This window comes from Podarcis muralis, chromosome 1 (assembly GCF_964188315.1).
Source record: "Podarcis muralis chromosome 1, rPodMur119.hap1.1, whole genome shotgun sequence".
NCBI classification, from domain to species: domain Eukaryota; kingdom Metazoa; phylum Chordata; class Lepidosauria; order Squamata; family Lacertidae; genus Podarcis; species Podarcis muralis.
This window is the reverse complement of record NC_135655.1, coordinates 64499232-64514199: the sequence shown is the minus strand read 5'-3', so window position 1 is coordinate 64514199 and position 14968 is coordinate 64499232. Positions and strand designations below refer to the sequence as shown.

Sequence of the window (14968 nt, the reverse complement as noted above, 5' to 3'; positions counted from 1 at the left end):
TTGGGCTTGGTAACCATTCTTTGGTTTGCCTAGCTAGTAATCTTCAGCTTTCTCACTTCCACAGAGTGTATCCCCTTATTGTACCCACTGCTCAGAAAAAAGTGTGAGTTTCTTGCAGCCGGGGGGGGGGGGGGGGAGCAGTGGTGTTTGCAGCGATTCCACTTCTCACCTTCATGTCACTAACAATGCATTTCACAAAATGCAGCTTTGTGCCATTTTTGAAAGAGGCACTCTTAGTCTAGTCTGCAGATGGGGGGGGGGGGAAGAAATGGGAAAAAGTATTACTCTTACACAGCAGTAGTAAACAGCTCTCAGGGATGAGCAAGGGCTAAACCCTGCCCCTTGATATATAAATTACATTGCATGTTAACATACTTATGCTGTATGTTTCCTCCCCACTTGATATCACAGGCAGGAAAATTTCATCAGGACATGAGCAAACTAGCATTTTAAGATTTTGTATGAAACCCTTCTTCATTCCCACTTTAAGACCTTTAAATTATCCAAAAGATGTAATATTTTTTATCGTTTGTATCTTCAAGTCAATACAGGCAAAAATGCAATTGTATCATATGCAACAGCTCATATGCATTCTGAAATACAGCTCCTCTCTAAGCCCCTAAATTAAAAGCTTTTATTAGCTGATAGCATAAAACCTCCTTAAAGTGGCAATGCATATGTATATACACACATACAACAAACTCAGAACAACAAACTGCTGTATAACCTCTCTGGAAATTCAATACAAAGTTCAAAGGCTCTTGAATGCTCACAAAAGGCCCAGTTTGGAAATGCGGTGTGTATTCATTTCCACTGTGAAACGACTGCTATCCACCCATATTTGGCAAAACCCACTTCATAAATATGAAGTGGATTGCTCTACCAAACACAAGTGTAGAAAGCAGCAGCTCTGCCGTTTGAACAGAAACATCACACCGTGTGGCAATGCTGTCTTTCAAATGTCAATGAGATTTATTGGTTCTAATTTAGGACGAAGCCAAGGCAGGAGCTTCCAACCATTCATATAGTTCCCTCCACCCAGGGCTTCTCCATCTGCAAGGGAATGTGAAAGCCACCACTGCCATGGAAGTGGATGGGAAGCCCAAACTCTGTACACATGGAAATCCCAAGGGAGGAAAGTGCTGTTGCATTTGGGTCCTGGATCAAGGCTTCCCATAGGCATCTGGTTAGCCTCTGCAAGAACAGGATGCTGGAACAGATGGCCTGATTCAGTACAGTTCTTCTTCTGTCCTTATGAAAGTCTCCTCTATCAAAGGAAACCACATGTCAGGAAGACTATCCTACCTATTGTGCAATCCTGCATGCGCCTACTCAGAAGTCCCACCGAGTTTAACAGGAGTTACTCCCAGCTAGACGTGTACAGAATTGCAGCCTGACATTTTTGAATGTGTTATGAGGGAGCACTGAACCATTAGCAACCTGCCACACACACACTTGCAGTGTGATACACTGTGGGTCAACAACATACAAGGGTATCCTATGAGGCTACTCATCTTCCATACTACATTTTACAAGCTAAGTCTCACCAATGTCAGTGAGAATTCCAAGTCTGAGTATTTATGGCTGAGGTGAAAGTGTATCAAAAGCTATGACTGAAAAGTGCATCCTCAAAATTATACTGAAATGTATAATAAAAATGTGCAATTAAAAAAGTGGTAAACCTATTGTATATTCAACAATGCTAAAAATAGCCTTATTAAAAATATAATCTGCTAAAATAGCCACTATTACTTTGGTTATATACAGGAAAACATGACCCAAGTCTCTAGTGTATTTGCTTTTCAAAAAACATCATAGCTCATCATGGTTTTTTGTGAGGTCTTCTCCATAATTTGTTGCTTGGCTTCCAACAAACATATTCCAGTTGTCCAGAATCTCTTCTTTGGTTAACATGTGGTCCTGGAGGGGGTGGAAATGAAAATCTTTAGTATAATCTAAACTGAGCTTCTATTAAAGGGTTTGAGTGCTGTGTCTAAAAACAACAGAACTTTATTCTGCTCTGTGATTCACTAAGAAAAGACCCTCATGGCATGAGGCAATATACTCATAAGCTGTATTTACTCAAAGAGTGGGCAACATAAGCACTCTTAACCAAATGTCAGTAGAGCTCTGAGGTTTACCAAAGTATAAAAGTATCTAGTGACACACACACCCATCCCCGCCAAAATTAAATAAATGAAGACTATGTGTCCTCAGAATGCTGACAAGACTGTTGGCCAAAAACCCCGAAGATGGAATAGTGTCCTGGAGGGGGACATAGCAGACTGACTCGAACACTAAACAAGAGCGCTCTTTTGAAATTTGTAGTGGAGGCTGGTCTATTATCCTGGACTATCTTATGTCAATTTTAGGCTGCCCTTGGATTTTTTAAACATATTAGTTTTGTGTTTGTAGGATTTAACTTTATAAATTTATAAAGATTTTACTTTATCAAGTTTCATTGCTAGAATCTGTTTCTCTTATATGCTGGATAGGCATGGATGTGGGAGAAGGCAGGGAATATAAACATATCAATCAAATAACACACCCAGACCCAGCCTACACCACTATCTTTCGTATTCCTAGTTGCAGAGTGGGGAGTGTCTCTAAAACTATCAAGCCCAGTCCCCTTCTGTATTATGGAGTTTGATGTGAATATCTGGGCTCCTCCAGCATAAAATGTTCCCCCATTCATTACAATGGGAGGATTAGAACATGGAAAAAGAGCCCTGCTGGATCAGATATAAAGGCCCATGTAGTTTTTTCTGCTGCCGCTCACCAAGAACTAGTAATCCAAAGGCATATATGGAGGTAGCATATAGGTATCATGAAAAAAGTTCTGTGGAATTTATCTGCACACTTCCACTGATATGAAAAGTTAATACAGCACACAGAATTCTATGCAAATATGACCACACATTGATCTCAGAATTAGAACACTTAATGTAAATTCTTATCATTTGGGTCAAACATTTGGATCTCTCCCACTTCCACCATACCTTTTCTGTGTTTCGTGAATGATCAGCGGGTGGCATTAACATTACCACGTTTATATCAATTTTTTTAGTGATCTCCTTACAGAGTCCTTAAGGTTTGACTCTTGGTAGGCTGACATTATATAAAAAGGCAGCAAGTAAAGCAATAATCTACCATTCATGAACTCTGTGAAAGAACTAAGTACCTTGTCGACATCCGACTCATATACTAAGTGTCTGGCTTCGGCTTGTGCATGATCATAGTCTTGTGGGAGAATCCAGTGTCGTATCTCCTCTTTATCCATCTTCCCATCCTTGTTGAGATCCCGAAAATCTGCAAACTGCTCCCGTTCAGTTATTACCCAGTCAGGTTCTGGACCACCATCTTCATGCGCAAACATATCAGCTGAGAGGAAACAGTATCATGTTTATTATTTATTGTTATCTGTTACACTTTCTTCCATTCTTAGCCTCTCCTGGTTATAAATCCTGGGGAGGGGAGGCTTCCCTCTAAATACTTTCACAATGATGCTCTCTATGCCTATTTTGTGTTTGCTTGGTGGTAGGCCTTTATCTCGTCTTTATCTTCATTCAGCATTTTGCTGTGCCAGCTGCTGTCAGGGTAATAATGCCAATCACCACCATAAGGAGGCAACCCCCACAAGCTTAAATATCTCACACAACATATATACATTTTTCCCTTTCCTAGAAGCTAGATCTGCTGCTCTGATCTGCAGTTTCCTCTCCACAACAAAGCAGTAGGCCACATGAAGAGCAGGATATAATGTAAGATGATGCAAGGCCAATAAATACAACTTAGTAGGTAATTTTGAGTGCATCTTTGGAGATACAAGTCATTATATATGGTGTATTAGAAAGAGGTGTCTTTTTCCAGCTATCCACTGCATAAATTACCCTCGTGAAGACAGATGGAACACTGCTATGAGCTACCTATTGAATTATGACTTATCAGCCTATACCTTCACTGTTATCACTATGCCCATACCATTCAATAGCTGTTCTGCTACCTCAAGGGAGGGGAAGCTTTTCCAGCTCACCAGGCCTCCCTCTCCTCCATCTAGACAATCAAGAGGCATTAGCAAAGTTCAAGGACATATTCCAGCCAGAAAACAACATTCAGGGTGAAAAGCAGAGTTCACTGAGGGGTGTGGCCTGAAGAAAGTTCCAGGGGCCATATAAGGAGGCCTAAAGGGCCACATTAGGTACCAGGCCTGGGCTTGCTCACTTCTGCATTACCTTATCAAGACCTGCCAGAAAAGATGGAGAGCAATGCTCCAGCCAAACACCTCAAGAAAAGCTGCATTCCCATCACACCATCTACTTTGGGCACAATTAACTTGGCCTTGAATATCACCGCTCACCTATAAAGAATGAGAACTGCCTCCAGATAAGCAGGCACAAACATCTTCTACATGTACAGAGTTTGTTTGTTTGTTTGTTTGATGCTGCTGATATACCACAAATGATTTACATCAGGATTTTTGTCGGTGGGCAGTCTAGTAAAAAGTGATGTGGGCTTTTAACTTTTGTCAACGTATTTGTAATGCTCAATTAAGCCATACGATGGTGGTAATGAAAACCGACGTGGAGGCTGATGGTATCTGTCAGACTTTGAGATCTACATGGGGATTATCCCCCTGGCCATTGGCAAGCTTATACAGCCTTAGTGCTGTTGAAAGTTAATACAAAAAACAAACGAACCAATATCTAGGCCCAGTCCAGCTGCTGGCCAAAGTGGCAAAAGTCTTTGCATAAAGGAGGAGTATCTTCTCCTCTCCTCCACACATGTAAAAGAATGACAGTGGTTCTGTAGACAAGGAAGGTGGAATCTCATAATTTCTCATAATGTTCCTCCCAATGTACAAGAATTAAGAGAATTCATCAAAACCAGTGAATAGACTAAGCAGACTAAGGGCTCCATCATAAAACAAGCTAAACTACAATTGGACTTTCCAGTTTAGCCAAATACCTGGGCAAAGCAAGTAAGGACATATAGATTACTAAAACAATGAAATGGCCTCAGCAACATTTTGCATTCTGTCTCACACCAGGGATTGTCCACTCACTCCTCGTTTCTCATGCTCACGAGCAACTGACCCAGGTTCTTGCCTTCAGTGGCTCAAATAGTTACAAGCACCCTCAGCAAAAGCCCCCCCACCCTCTTTTTCTACAAAGACAAAAAACTGCATCTCTATTTTGGTTTTTACTATTAGAGTTGTATTTGTTATGCTATCTGTGTGGCATTTTGATAAGGTTCCATGTTGCTTTATCACCTTTTGTTATTCATCCTGATGGAGAAACGTATATTTTTTAAAAATAAAATGTAAAGGAGAACTTTGGCCCTAATGCCTTTCACTCAGTAGGTTTCTTCTAAGGCTGGAGAAGTCACAACTCTTTCAAGATCCCCTCTTACGATGCAATCACAATCTTTTATGCTAGGTTCAGAAGTATGGGAAGAAAAAGGACCCAGAGCAACATTGCATCTTGTCTCTGCCAGCAAGTGTCTGTGTGAATAACATCAGAATCAAACGAGCAATAGTGGGAAAGGGAATAAAAGGCAAAAGGAAACTTGGGGAAACAAAAATCATCTACATGAAACTGGATGGCTTTTAGAGAGACTTGGGGGGTGGGAGGGAAGCCTCGGTGCCCCAAGAATTACTTCTCTCATATTAACTCCTTAGTACTGAACAACATTAAGCACTCTGTGGCAAATGCCAATGGTGCTTTGAAAAGGCAAGAACATGAGGGGAATCAACAGGGGCCTGCTTCATTGTTATGCATCCAGAACATTCCTTTTTGTAATATATGGGGTTGACACAACCAGCACTCCAAAGGCGCCCACTTCCACTGAGAGAACCACAGAGGGTACCATGTACTTTGGTAATCTGAGGTCCAAACTAGACATGACAAATGTTGCATGCCTCTTTCTCCCCTTGACTTGGGGAGAAGACTGTCCAAACTAGGCATAATAAAACTTTTTAAATAAAATAATAAATATTGGAAATCCCCTTGCTGCAGCTTACCAATGTATTCATCTTGATCCACAAATCCATCCTCATTTTTGTCTATGTCCTCCAGGGTTTCCTGTCACAATAAGGGAAAAAAGCTGTCATTGCAGAGGTGTATATTTGTTGCCCAAACTGATTATAAAACCATTTCATTCTGAGCTGTCACTTTACATCAAGGGTAAAGTCTTTAACACACACACACACACACACACACACACACACACACGGACGGCAATATCAATAATGATATAATATTGACAAAGAGAAAATATTATCCCTAAGCTTAAAAAAATCCCCCAAAAGTAAACCCCCAAACTCATAAAAGTGTATTAATTTAAAAATCCACCAAACAACTAAAATAGAACACATCCTACAAATATATATAGAGAGATATAGCTTCACAATAAACATTGATAAGCGATAGGGACTGCTATAAATGAATTAATATCTTATGAAATTAAAGAAAAGCTTATTCTAAGCTTCATAATTAAATATTTAATCTATTGTTTATTTATTTATTTTGTATACCACCCTATGCCCATAGATCTCAGGGTGGTTCACAACATAAAATTAAAAAACAAAGGTCTAGAATAAAAGAATTCTATTCTGTCATCTAAATCATGATGTACCCAGTCCCTACAACTAAGAAAGGCCTGTAGCTTAGTAACCGAGAACATGCTTTACATGCATTAAGTCTTGGGTTAACTCCATGGCATATCCATGCAGGGCTGGGAAAGACTCTTGTCTTGATATCCTTGAGAGCTGCTTCCAGTCAGTGGAGACCAGGGATGGGGAACCTGTGGTCCTCCAGATGTTACTCCCATTATCCCTGCCCATTAGCCATATTATGGGGGAGTCCAAGAACATCTGGAGGGCCACAGGTTCCCCATACCTGGTCCAGAAACTACTGAACCATACAAGGCAGCTTTCTGTGTTTCATAGCAAGTCCCTGAATAAGGGACATCTGAGGAAGAGCGAGGTGACTCTGTAAACCTCATCTCATAGGCCACTACAATGGACCTGCATTGTCTTGCTGAAGCAGTGATGTGTGTGTAAAATCCAGGAGGCTGAAAGGGTTTACCAAAGGCAGGTGCAACAGAAATGCGCAGTTCTGGCTGCATTGACTTACACAGGATGCTGCATTAGCTACAAAATCAGTTTTTAAAAATTCCCCCACACTGTTGTGTCAGCCAATGTAGTATGATAAAATCAGGTTGCTTGTCTGATGGAAGTGCTCAGTGGCACACTTAAAGATGACAACATTCCGGGCAAAACTGGTTCAGGCCTAACCTATCACTTTGCTTCCAAGCTTTCTAGCTATTCATGTGATATTGATCAACATATTAGGGAGGTCACCAAGCAGGTCACGTTTAAATAACCAAAGCAGGATTATTTAAACAGCTTTCCTTCCTGTTGAAATAGCTGGCGACTATTGTCTGGGAAACCTTGCCCTGAAAGATGAGGAAGCCAGCTTTCAAACCTCTTTATTAAACGGAAACCGAAAGAAAGGAGATTGGCATTTCTGCTGCTTACTAGAACAACAATGTCTTTCATATGCTCAAATTCCTCTGGGTGAAGGAAAGCTGTGAACTCCTCACGAGTGACTTCGGAATCACCATCCAGGTCAGCTCTTTTGAATCTTCTTTCATCCCTGGGCATCATTTTTTTGAAATTGTGCTGCTCTGTTGCATCTTCAAACTCGGCTGGGTTTTCTAGAAAACCAGAATAAGAAGACAAGATGGAGACAAACAGGACTGGTGAGTATGTAACAAAGGCCTGAGTGATGCCTACAGATGACATGTAACTTGAATCTGACCTGAACCCTTCTAGAAGAAATCAGACCAAAGGTCTATCACATGTGCTTCCAAGAAGATGCCTCTGTGAAGCCCCAAAGCAGGTCTTGAGTGCAATACACGGCTCCTGCTGCCGCTCCCTAGCAACTAGTATCCAGAGCCACCCTCTCTTTGAATCTGGAGGTACTATAGTGATTGTGGCTAGTAGCCACCAATAGCCTTAATCTCCACAAATTTGTCTAACCCCTTTCAAAGCTAATAAAAACATAGGGAGAGAACACTTGCTATGTCATAATAACTCCAGAAATAATATCAAAACAAGTAAAGTAGTCTCTCTTTTTTCTAAGCAAAGTGAATTTGTGCCCCTGACATGCACAGCTAGTACTCAGATTACAGGTGAGGAACATCTGGCCCCCCAGGCCTGGTTATGTGCATCAGAAACCATTTTCCCACCTGGCTCTGCCAAATAAAAGTCCTGGCAGAACTGGTTCCACTCAGGAGTCCCTAACTGCAGGTGAATCCTGCCACAAGCAGGGCTTACTTTCAGCGCTATATATATATAATCTTTGCTTTAGGCATGGAAAGCAGTGCAAGATTCTCCTTTCACATCTGCAGCTGAAAGTGAAGAATCGGGAGCAAACTATGAATTTGCTTCTGATTCGTCCATTGAACTGTGATTTCCTGACATCCTAGGACAGGTGGGCAAACATGTTGGCTATCACTCTGGGATTCCCAAGTATGCCGGTTCAATTTTGTCTCTCAAATTTACTCACCGAGGTAATAGCCATACGTGGCTTGTTTGTATTCTTCCCAAGAAATTTTGTTGTCTTTGTTGAGGTCATAATCCTTCCAGACTTTTGCCACGTTTTCGAAGATGTAGCGTTTCTGCACTCGCTTAATCCAGTTTTTCAGTTCCTCTGTGGTGACGAAGCCATCTTTGTTATCATCAATTCGATTAACAATTTTCCTGCAGGAATGGAAAAAGTAAACTGGATTATTAGAAACTGAAAGATTTCTGCAGGGTTCTCTTGAACAACTATGTTTGCGAGAGACAGGGCTTCCAAATTGTACCTGTGATGACCCATTTCTGAATAAATGACATAGTGTGGTACTCAACTAAGTTGAATACTTAGGAGTAGACACATTGAAATTAATGGACCTTGTTGTTGTTGTTGTTTAGTCATGTCCGACTCTTCGTGACCCCATGGACCAGAGCACGCCAGGCACTCCTGTCTTCCACTGCCTCCCGCAGTTATGTTCATCATTTCAGTGGGTTTATTCTAAGCAACACTCAGAGTAACACTGGTTGCTAGACACAGATTAGAAGTTTTGAATTTAAAGACAGATCAGTAGGAGTCAGAAGAAGTTTCTCCACAGATTTTTATCTTCCAAGAACACCCTCCCAGGGCCTTTCAAGGTGGGCATTTGGAATATTTGTTCTCTACTATCTCTCAGAAAGTGTGTTGGGGAAGAGAAGGAGCTTCATGTAGCCAACAACTTATTCTGAGTCACAGTTGGATTGTCCTTGTCATTCTCTGTCAAAAACTCTTCTAATGGAATATTGTTGATCAAGCATGTGGAACTGCCTTTCCACACTTGCTGGAAAATGTGACATTTTCCCACTGTCAGTAGGAGAAAGAAAACCACAGAAACATTCATCATTAGAGAAGAATGTTCTGCTTAGAAATGCAATATGCATGCCAGCTCCCCTTCTCTGCTTACTGTAGCAAAATGACACTACTGTATTACAAATTGCAGTTAGCACAGTGTTTAAATCTTCTGCAGCCTACTGTTGCTCAGTGGCAGGCTACAAAGTAGGACTAAAATCCACCTGAAGACTTGGGAAACCATTGACAGTCAGCATAGACAATATTGAACTAGAACTAGATGGACCAAAGGTCTAAACTTTGACCCTAAATAAGACAACTTCCTATGTGTTGCTATGATTTCCCCCTCTTCATACATATCTCTCTTCTCTTCTCTTCTCTGTTCCAATGAGATAGAAAAGGGCTGGCAAGTCAGAGTTAGCATACAAAAGTTAAATTTTCCAAAAAGGCTTTGAATAGAAGGCAAACTTGTATGTGGACTGTCCCACTTCAGACTGTAGTTGGGGGTTCACATGATCAAAAACTTCCATGAGCTCTGATGGAAAAGGGAAGGGGTTGGTATCCCGTATTGATAATTTACTGTATTTTTCGCCCTATAGGACGCACTTTCCCCCCTCCAAAAATGAAGGGGAAATGTGTGTGCGTCCTATGGGGCGAATGTAGGCTTTCGCTGAAGCCTGGAGAGCGAGGGGGGTCGGTGCACACCGACCCCTCTTGCTCTCCAGGCTTCAGGAAGCTATCCGCTAGCTGTGGGAGATGCAGCTCTCCCATGGCTAGCGGAGAGCTTGCCTGCACCCAGAAGCTTGGGGCGCGCTGAGCTCAGCATGCCCCAAGCTTCGGGCTTCGCGCAGCGCTCCGCTAGCTGTGGGAGAGCCGCGCGGCGTCTCCCACCCCCCGGCGTCTCCCACCCCCTCCCCGCGCGACGAGGTGCGTCTCCCACCCCCTCCCCGTCGCTCCCTCCCCGCGCGACGAGGTGCGTCCTGTGGGCCGGTGCGTCCTATGGGGCGAAAAATATGGTACTTCTTATCATTGATGTGGACTCTGCAGAGGGCCTGAGACAAATGTGGGAGTCAGACTGGACCATTTTGACTGAATTGCTGGAAATCCTTAATGGTTAAAATTCCCATTTAAATTGGGATCATTAAGCACAAGGGAACAAACATTAAAAATTATGCAAACAATGTATATGACTCCTATGAGACTGTTTCAAATGAAGATATCCAACTTGAGGCTACGTTGGAGAGGATGTAAGGAACCATCATCGTTCCAGCTTATTTGGGGAACTTGTGAAAAAGGGCTGCAGTTTTAGACTGTAGCCTTTGTAGAAATTACTAAAGTGACTGGACAGCAACTATTGAAATTTCTGGAACTGGTCCAAAATATCAAAAGGGACTGTCATTTCAAACCTCTATTTGGTTATTGTCTTGCAGCTGCCCAGTTAGTTTTTGCTCAATATTGGAAGGACCTAAAGGGCACCACGTTACTATTTGTTTGTTTTATTTGTATACTGCCCTTCATCTGAAGATCACAGGGTGGGTCACAACATAAAAATACAGTGGTACCTCGGGTTACATACGCTTCAGGTTACAGACTCCGCTAACCCAGAAATAGTACCTCAGGTTAAGAACTTTGCTTCAGGATGAGAACAGAAATCGTGCTCCGGCGGCACGGCGGCAGCAGGAGGCCCCATTAGCTAAAGTGGTGCAGGTTTAGAACAGTTTCAGGTTAAGAACAGACCTCCGGAACGAATTAAGTACTTAACCCGAGGTACCACTGTAAATAATTGGTAGAAGACAGTTTGGAGAGTTTGGAAAAATTAACAAATAATCCACTTCTGGCTGGAGAAACAAACTATAAAGATTCTTTTGAGGCAGACTAGCACTGTTTTATTGTTTATGCAAGCAAAGATAAAATGCATCTCCCAGCAGCATACAAAACTTTTTGGCTGCTATGAACATTGTGAACTTGAATTTTGATACTTTCTGATGCTTACTTACAGATTGTTTGCTAGTTTGTTTGTTTTTATTTTACCTTAGACTCTCCTTGTCTCCTCTAGGAGATGAGGGCAGGATTGTTCTGTCCTATTAAAATTATGTTAATAAAAACTCTAAAACAAACTAACTTCCATGCACAAAATTAGATGCCAGGGAGGGACATTCTAGCTTAGTTTTCTCCCTGATATCTAGATGTATATTTGCAGGGATTTCTTTTTTTAATGGAAGAGCATTCAGTTATGTAAGTTCCCACTTGCAGTCTGAGGTAGTACAGTGGTACCTCGGGTTAAGTACTTAATTCGTTCCAGAGGTCTGTTCTTAACCTGAAACTGTTCTTAACCTGAGGTACCGCTTTAGCTAATGGGGCCTTCTGCTTCCACCACGCCGCCAGAGCACGATTTCTGTTCTCATCCTGAAGCAAAGTTCTTAACCTGAGGTACTATTTCTGGGTTAGAGGAGTCTGTAACCTGAAGCATCTGTAACCCGAGGTACCACTGTACAGTTAACATGGGACCACCATTTTAACTAAGCCGCAAAGATCAGATCAGATGTAGCAAGCAACAGCAAAAAGCTGGAGACACTGGTTTCAAATAAATGATAGTGGAATGAAAGATTGCTGGACTGTTTTGAAGAAATCTTAATTTCCAACGTGCAGTGCTTATGGATAGTCATGTTGTGAGAAACAAGCTACCAAAGCCAATACGACGATAAGTGCTTGCAACAATTTCCCACAGACTTTTTCAGAGGGACTGGAAGTTGAAGCTCTAATGACCAATCTATGCACTATAATGTTTACCATATGGGGCCAATAAAATTGCCTAAATACAAGATGGCATGAATAATGCAGGAGAAATTATACAGCATAATAAACTCTTCCTTCCATTGGCCTACTCTGTGTTCCGAGTTTGCAAACTGGTGCCGAACAAATTAAGGACATTTTTTTTCCTTTTAAGAAAGGCCTGAGTAGGGAACTGGATCTGCAACCCCAGCCTGACAGGTGGGTAGCACCACCAACCTCTCAATCACAATGGCATCAGTTGACCAGATTTTGCCCTGGTTGTTTGTACTGGGAACACCCTAATGGCTTCCCTGCCCCTGTTTTAAGGGATTTAGCAGTGAAGAATAAATAGTGTTTTATTGTGCCTATGCTTTTCACACCGATTTTTACCACTTTACTGCAGATATCATTCCCCCAAATGCAGCGTTAGGTCAGGAGGGAAATCTATTCCTCTTTCTACCCCTAAACCCAGAGTTGGGAAGGGGAAACAGAAGAAACCCCCACCCTACCCCCCAACAACTCAGAGGTGGACAGAAGCAGAGCCTCACTTTGCACCTGTGTGCCAACTGCATTCTGAGCTTGGAGCGCTCACTCATCATTAAGGGAAACCTACACTCCTCTACCTTCCATCCCAGCTCTGAGCTAGTGTGGTGTAATGGTTAGAGTGGTGGACTAGGCCTGCGAAGACCCTGGTTCAAATATCCACTTTGCTGCAAAACACGTTACAGTGGTACCTCGGGTTAAGTACTTAATTCGTTCTGGAGGTCTGTTCTTAACCTGAAACTGTTCTTAACCTGAAGCACCACTTTAGCTAATGGGGCCTCCTGCTGCCACCTTGCCGCCGGAGCCGGATTTCTGTACTTATCCTGAAGCAAAGTTCTTAACCTGAAGCACTATTTCTGGGTTAGCGGAGTGTGTAACCTGAAGCGTATGTAACCTAAAGCGTATGTAACCCGAGTTACCACTGTATATGATCTTGGGCCAGTCAATCCAGTCACTCAAAGGATTGATTTGCAGATAAACACGATGCAGGCTTGAGCTCCTTAGAGGAAAAAGCAGGAGTATAATAATAAAATAAATCAAAAGGATTGCAGGGGGGATTGTTCTAGTTGATATGGGTGTGACGCACACCCAAACTGATACTGGATACTGGAGCAAGTAAATGAACCTTAAAAAGGGGCAAATGTTTTCTGTAGTGATCTGAGCACTCTCAGACTCTGTTCACCCAAGTCCAATAGTGCCCAACTCATCTATAAACTCCAACTCATCAGTCTTCCTTTAAAACTTTTTGGCATTAGTATGACAACTTTCAAGCCAGTTACTAAACTTCAAGAGGGACCGAAAAGCTTCCCTACTGATTTCTAAAAGATAGTTTTGGGGGTTTTTTAATGAAAATTTGCCCATTCATTATCAGTACATTACAACTGAGTTGGGAATGGGGCACACCTGCTTGGATTAGGATTTCTTTTACCCTTGTCACCAGACCTTGTTTGTATCTGATTCTTTATAGTAATAACCCCACCCCACCCCACCCCCCACACACTCTGTCTGTAACTTTACACTCAGTGCATAGGATGAGGTGGGTTCTGGTCCACGAAAGCCTAATAACATTCTTAATCTTTTAAGATGCAATAACATTATTGGTCTCTTAAGATGACAAAGGACCCTTTGGCTTGCTTGCTTGTTTGTTTTTCTGCAACAAGTGCCATCGTTCCTGATCACCATTTTTCCCATAGCGGCTATGGCCAAGTGATCTCTAAAGAGCCGCCACCGGCTTTTACTCGTCTGCACAAAGTGGGAACGATCAGAATCCGAAAGCGCCTTTTCTTTCCCGCACAAGTGCACTTTCCCAGAATGAAACCATCTCTCTCTCCCCTCCCTTCCGCGCTTCCTCCATTCTAAGCAGCTTCAGGGGGGCGGGCTCCCCTCTGCCACGTTATCAGCAAATCCTGGGAGCTCTCCCGTCTCTGCCCAACCTAGCACCCTCTGTCGAACTCACAATACACTCCCTGGGGCTAAAAGTTACAACCTGACATAGTGAAAACTTTTTTTTTTCCCGTAGAGCGTGGTTTTGCTTTTGGTTTTAAACTCGAGAGGCGCGCCTTTTTAATTTTATTTTTCCACTTTGGGAAGATGAAGATGGGTGGGAGAGGAATAAAGCGAAGGAACTTTCACCGGGTCAAGTAACCTATGGGGGGACGGGGACTAGGAGGAGGTCGGTCTTACCCCAGCCTTTCTTTGCTCTCCTCTGGGGTGAGCTGGTCGAAAGTTTTGGCTTCTTCTTTGCCCAGGAAGGCCTCGTGGTCGTACTGGAAGCTCTGGTTGTCTTCGTGCTGCCGATCGCTGAGCTCGGGCTCCGGGTGAACTCCCCTCTCCTTCCTGAAAGTGGGGACGCCCAAGGACCCCCGGGTGCAAAGCGTCAGCAGCAGCCCCGCCGCGAGGTAGCGGAGAGGGGCTTCAGAGCCCATTGTGTGCACCGGGCAAAGGGCGATCTGTCGTGCAGGAGGTTGGGGGGGGGGGCGCGGCAACGTCGGGGCACTGCAAAGAACCGAAGCAGCAGAAACTTCAACTTTCTAGCAAGGCGGTGCAGGGTCAAGTCGACTCTTTGCGGGCTCCTCTCTCTGCAAAAGCCTGCCACGTGCGTAAGCGGAGTTCCCAGCCCAGCAGCACCAGCAAACGTGCCCCCTCGCCTTCTCTCTCTCTCTCCCTCCCCTCATGCACTTAAAAAAGATTCAACGTGGGATCGCACTCCTGCCCCCGATCCCTCCCCCAGCCCCCAATTGCACAAGGCC

General features: G+C 43.1%; 1 protein-coding gene across 1 annotated transcript; it reads right to left on the bottom strand.

The window, feature by feature from the left end:
* Nucleotides 1-499: 499 nt before the first annotated feature.
* RCN1 (reticulocalbin 1) lies at nucleotides 500-14949 on the bottom strand. The gene is made up of 6 exons (XM_028730029.2): nucleotides 14403-14949; nucleotides 8571-8764; nucleotides 7538-7716; nucleotides 6020-6080; nucleotides 3182-3381; nucleotides 500-1920 (listed from the first exon to the last, which is right to left on the bottom strand). Exons 1-6 carry the CDS (start codon nucleotides 14642-14644, stop codon nucleotides 1813-1815), a joined length of 984 nt encoding a protein of 327 aa, XP_028585862.1. The 5' UTR covers nucleotides 14645-14949; the 3' UTR covers nucleotides 500-1812.
* Nucleotides 14950-14968: the final 19 nt, after the last annotated feature.

What these genes read in the sequence shown, in the direction of transcription:
- RCN1 (XM_028730029.2), bottom strand. Translation starts at nt 14,644, where the DNA reads ATGGGCTCTGAAGCCCCTCTCCGCTACCTCGCGGCGGGGCTGCTGCTG. An exon ending in CACGTATGGCTATTACCTCG is followed by an intron (nt 7,717 to 8,570) that starts GTGAGTAAATTT and finishes CTGGTTTTCTAG; the next exon opens with AAAACCCAGCCGAGTTTGAA. An exon ending in GGATCAAGATGAATACATTG is followed by an intron (nt 3,382 to 6,019) that starts GTAAGCTGCAGC and finishes GTTTCCTCTCAG; the next exon opens with CTGATATGTTTGCGCATGAA.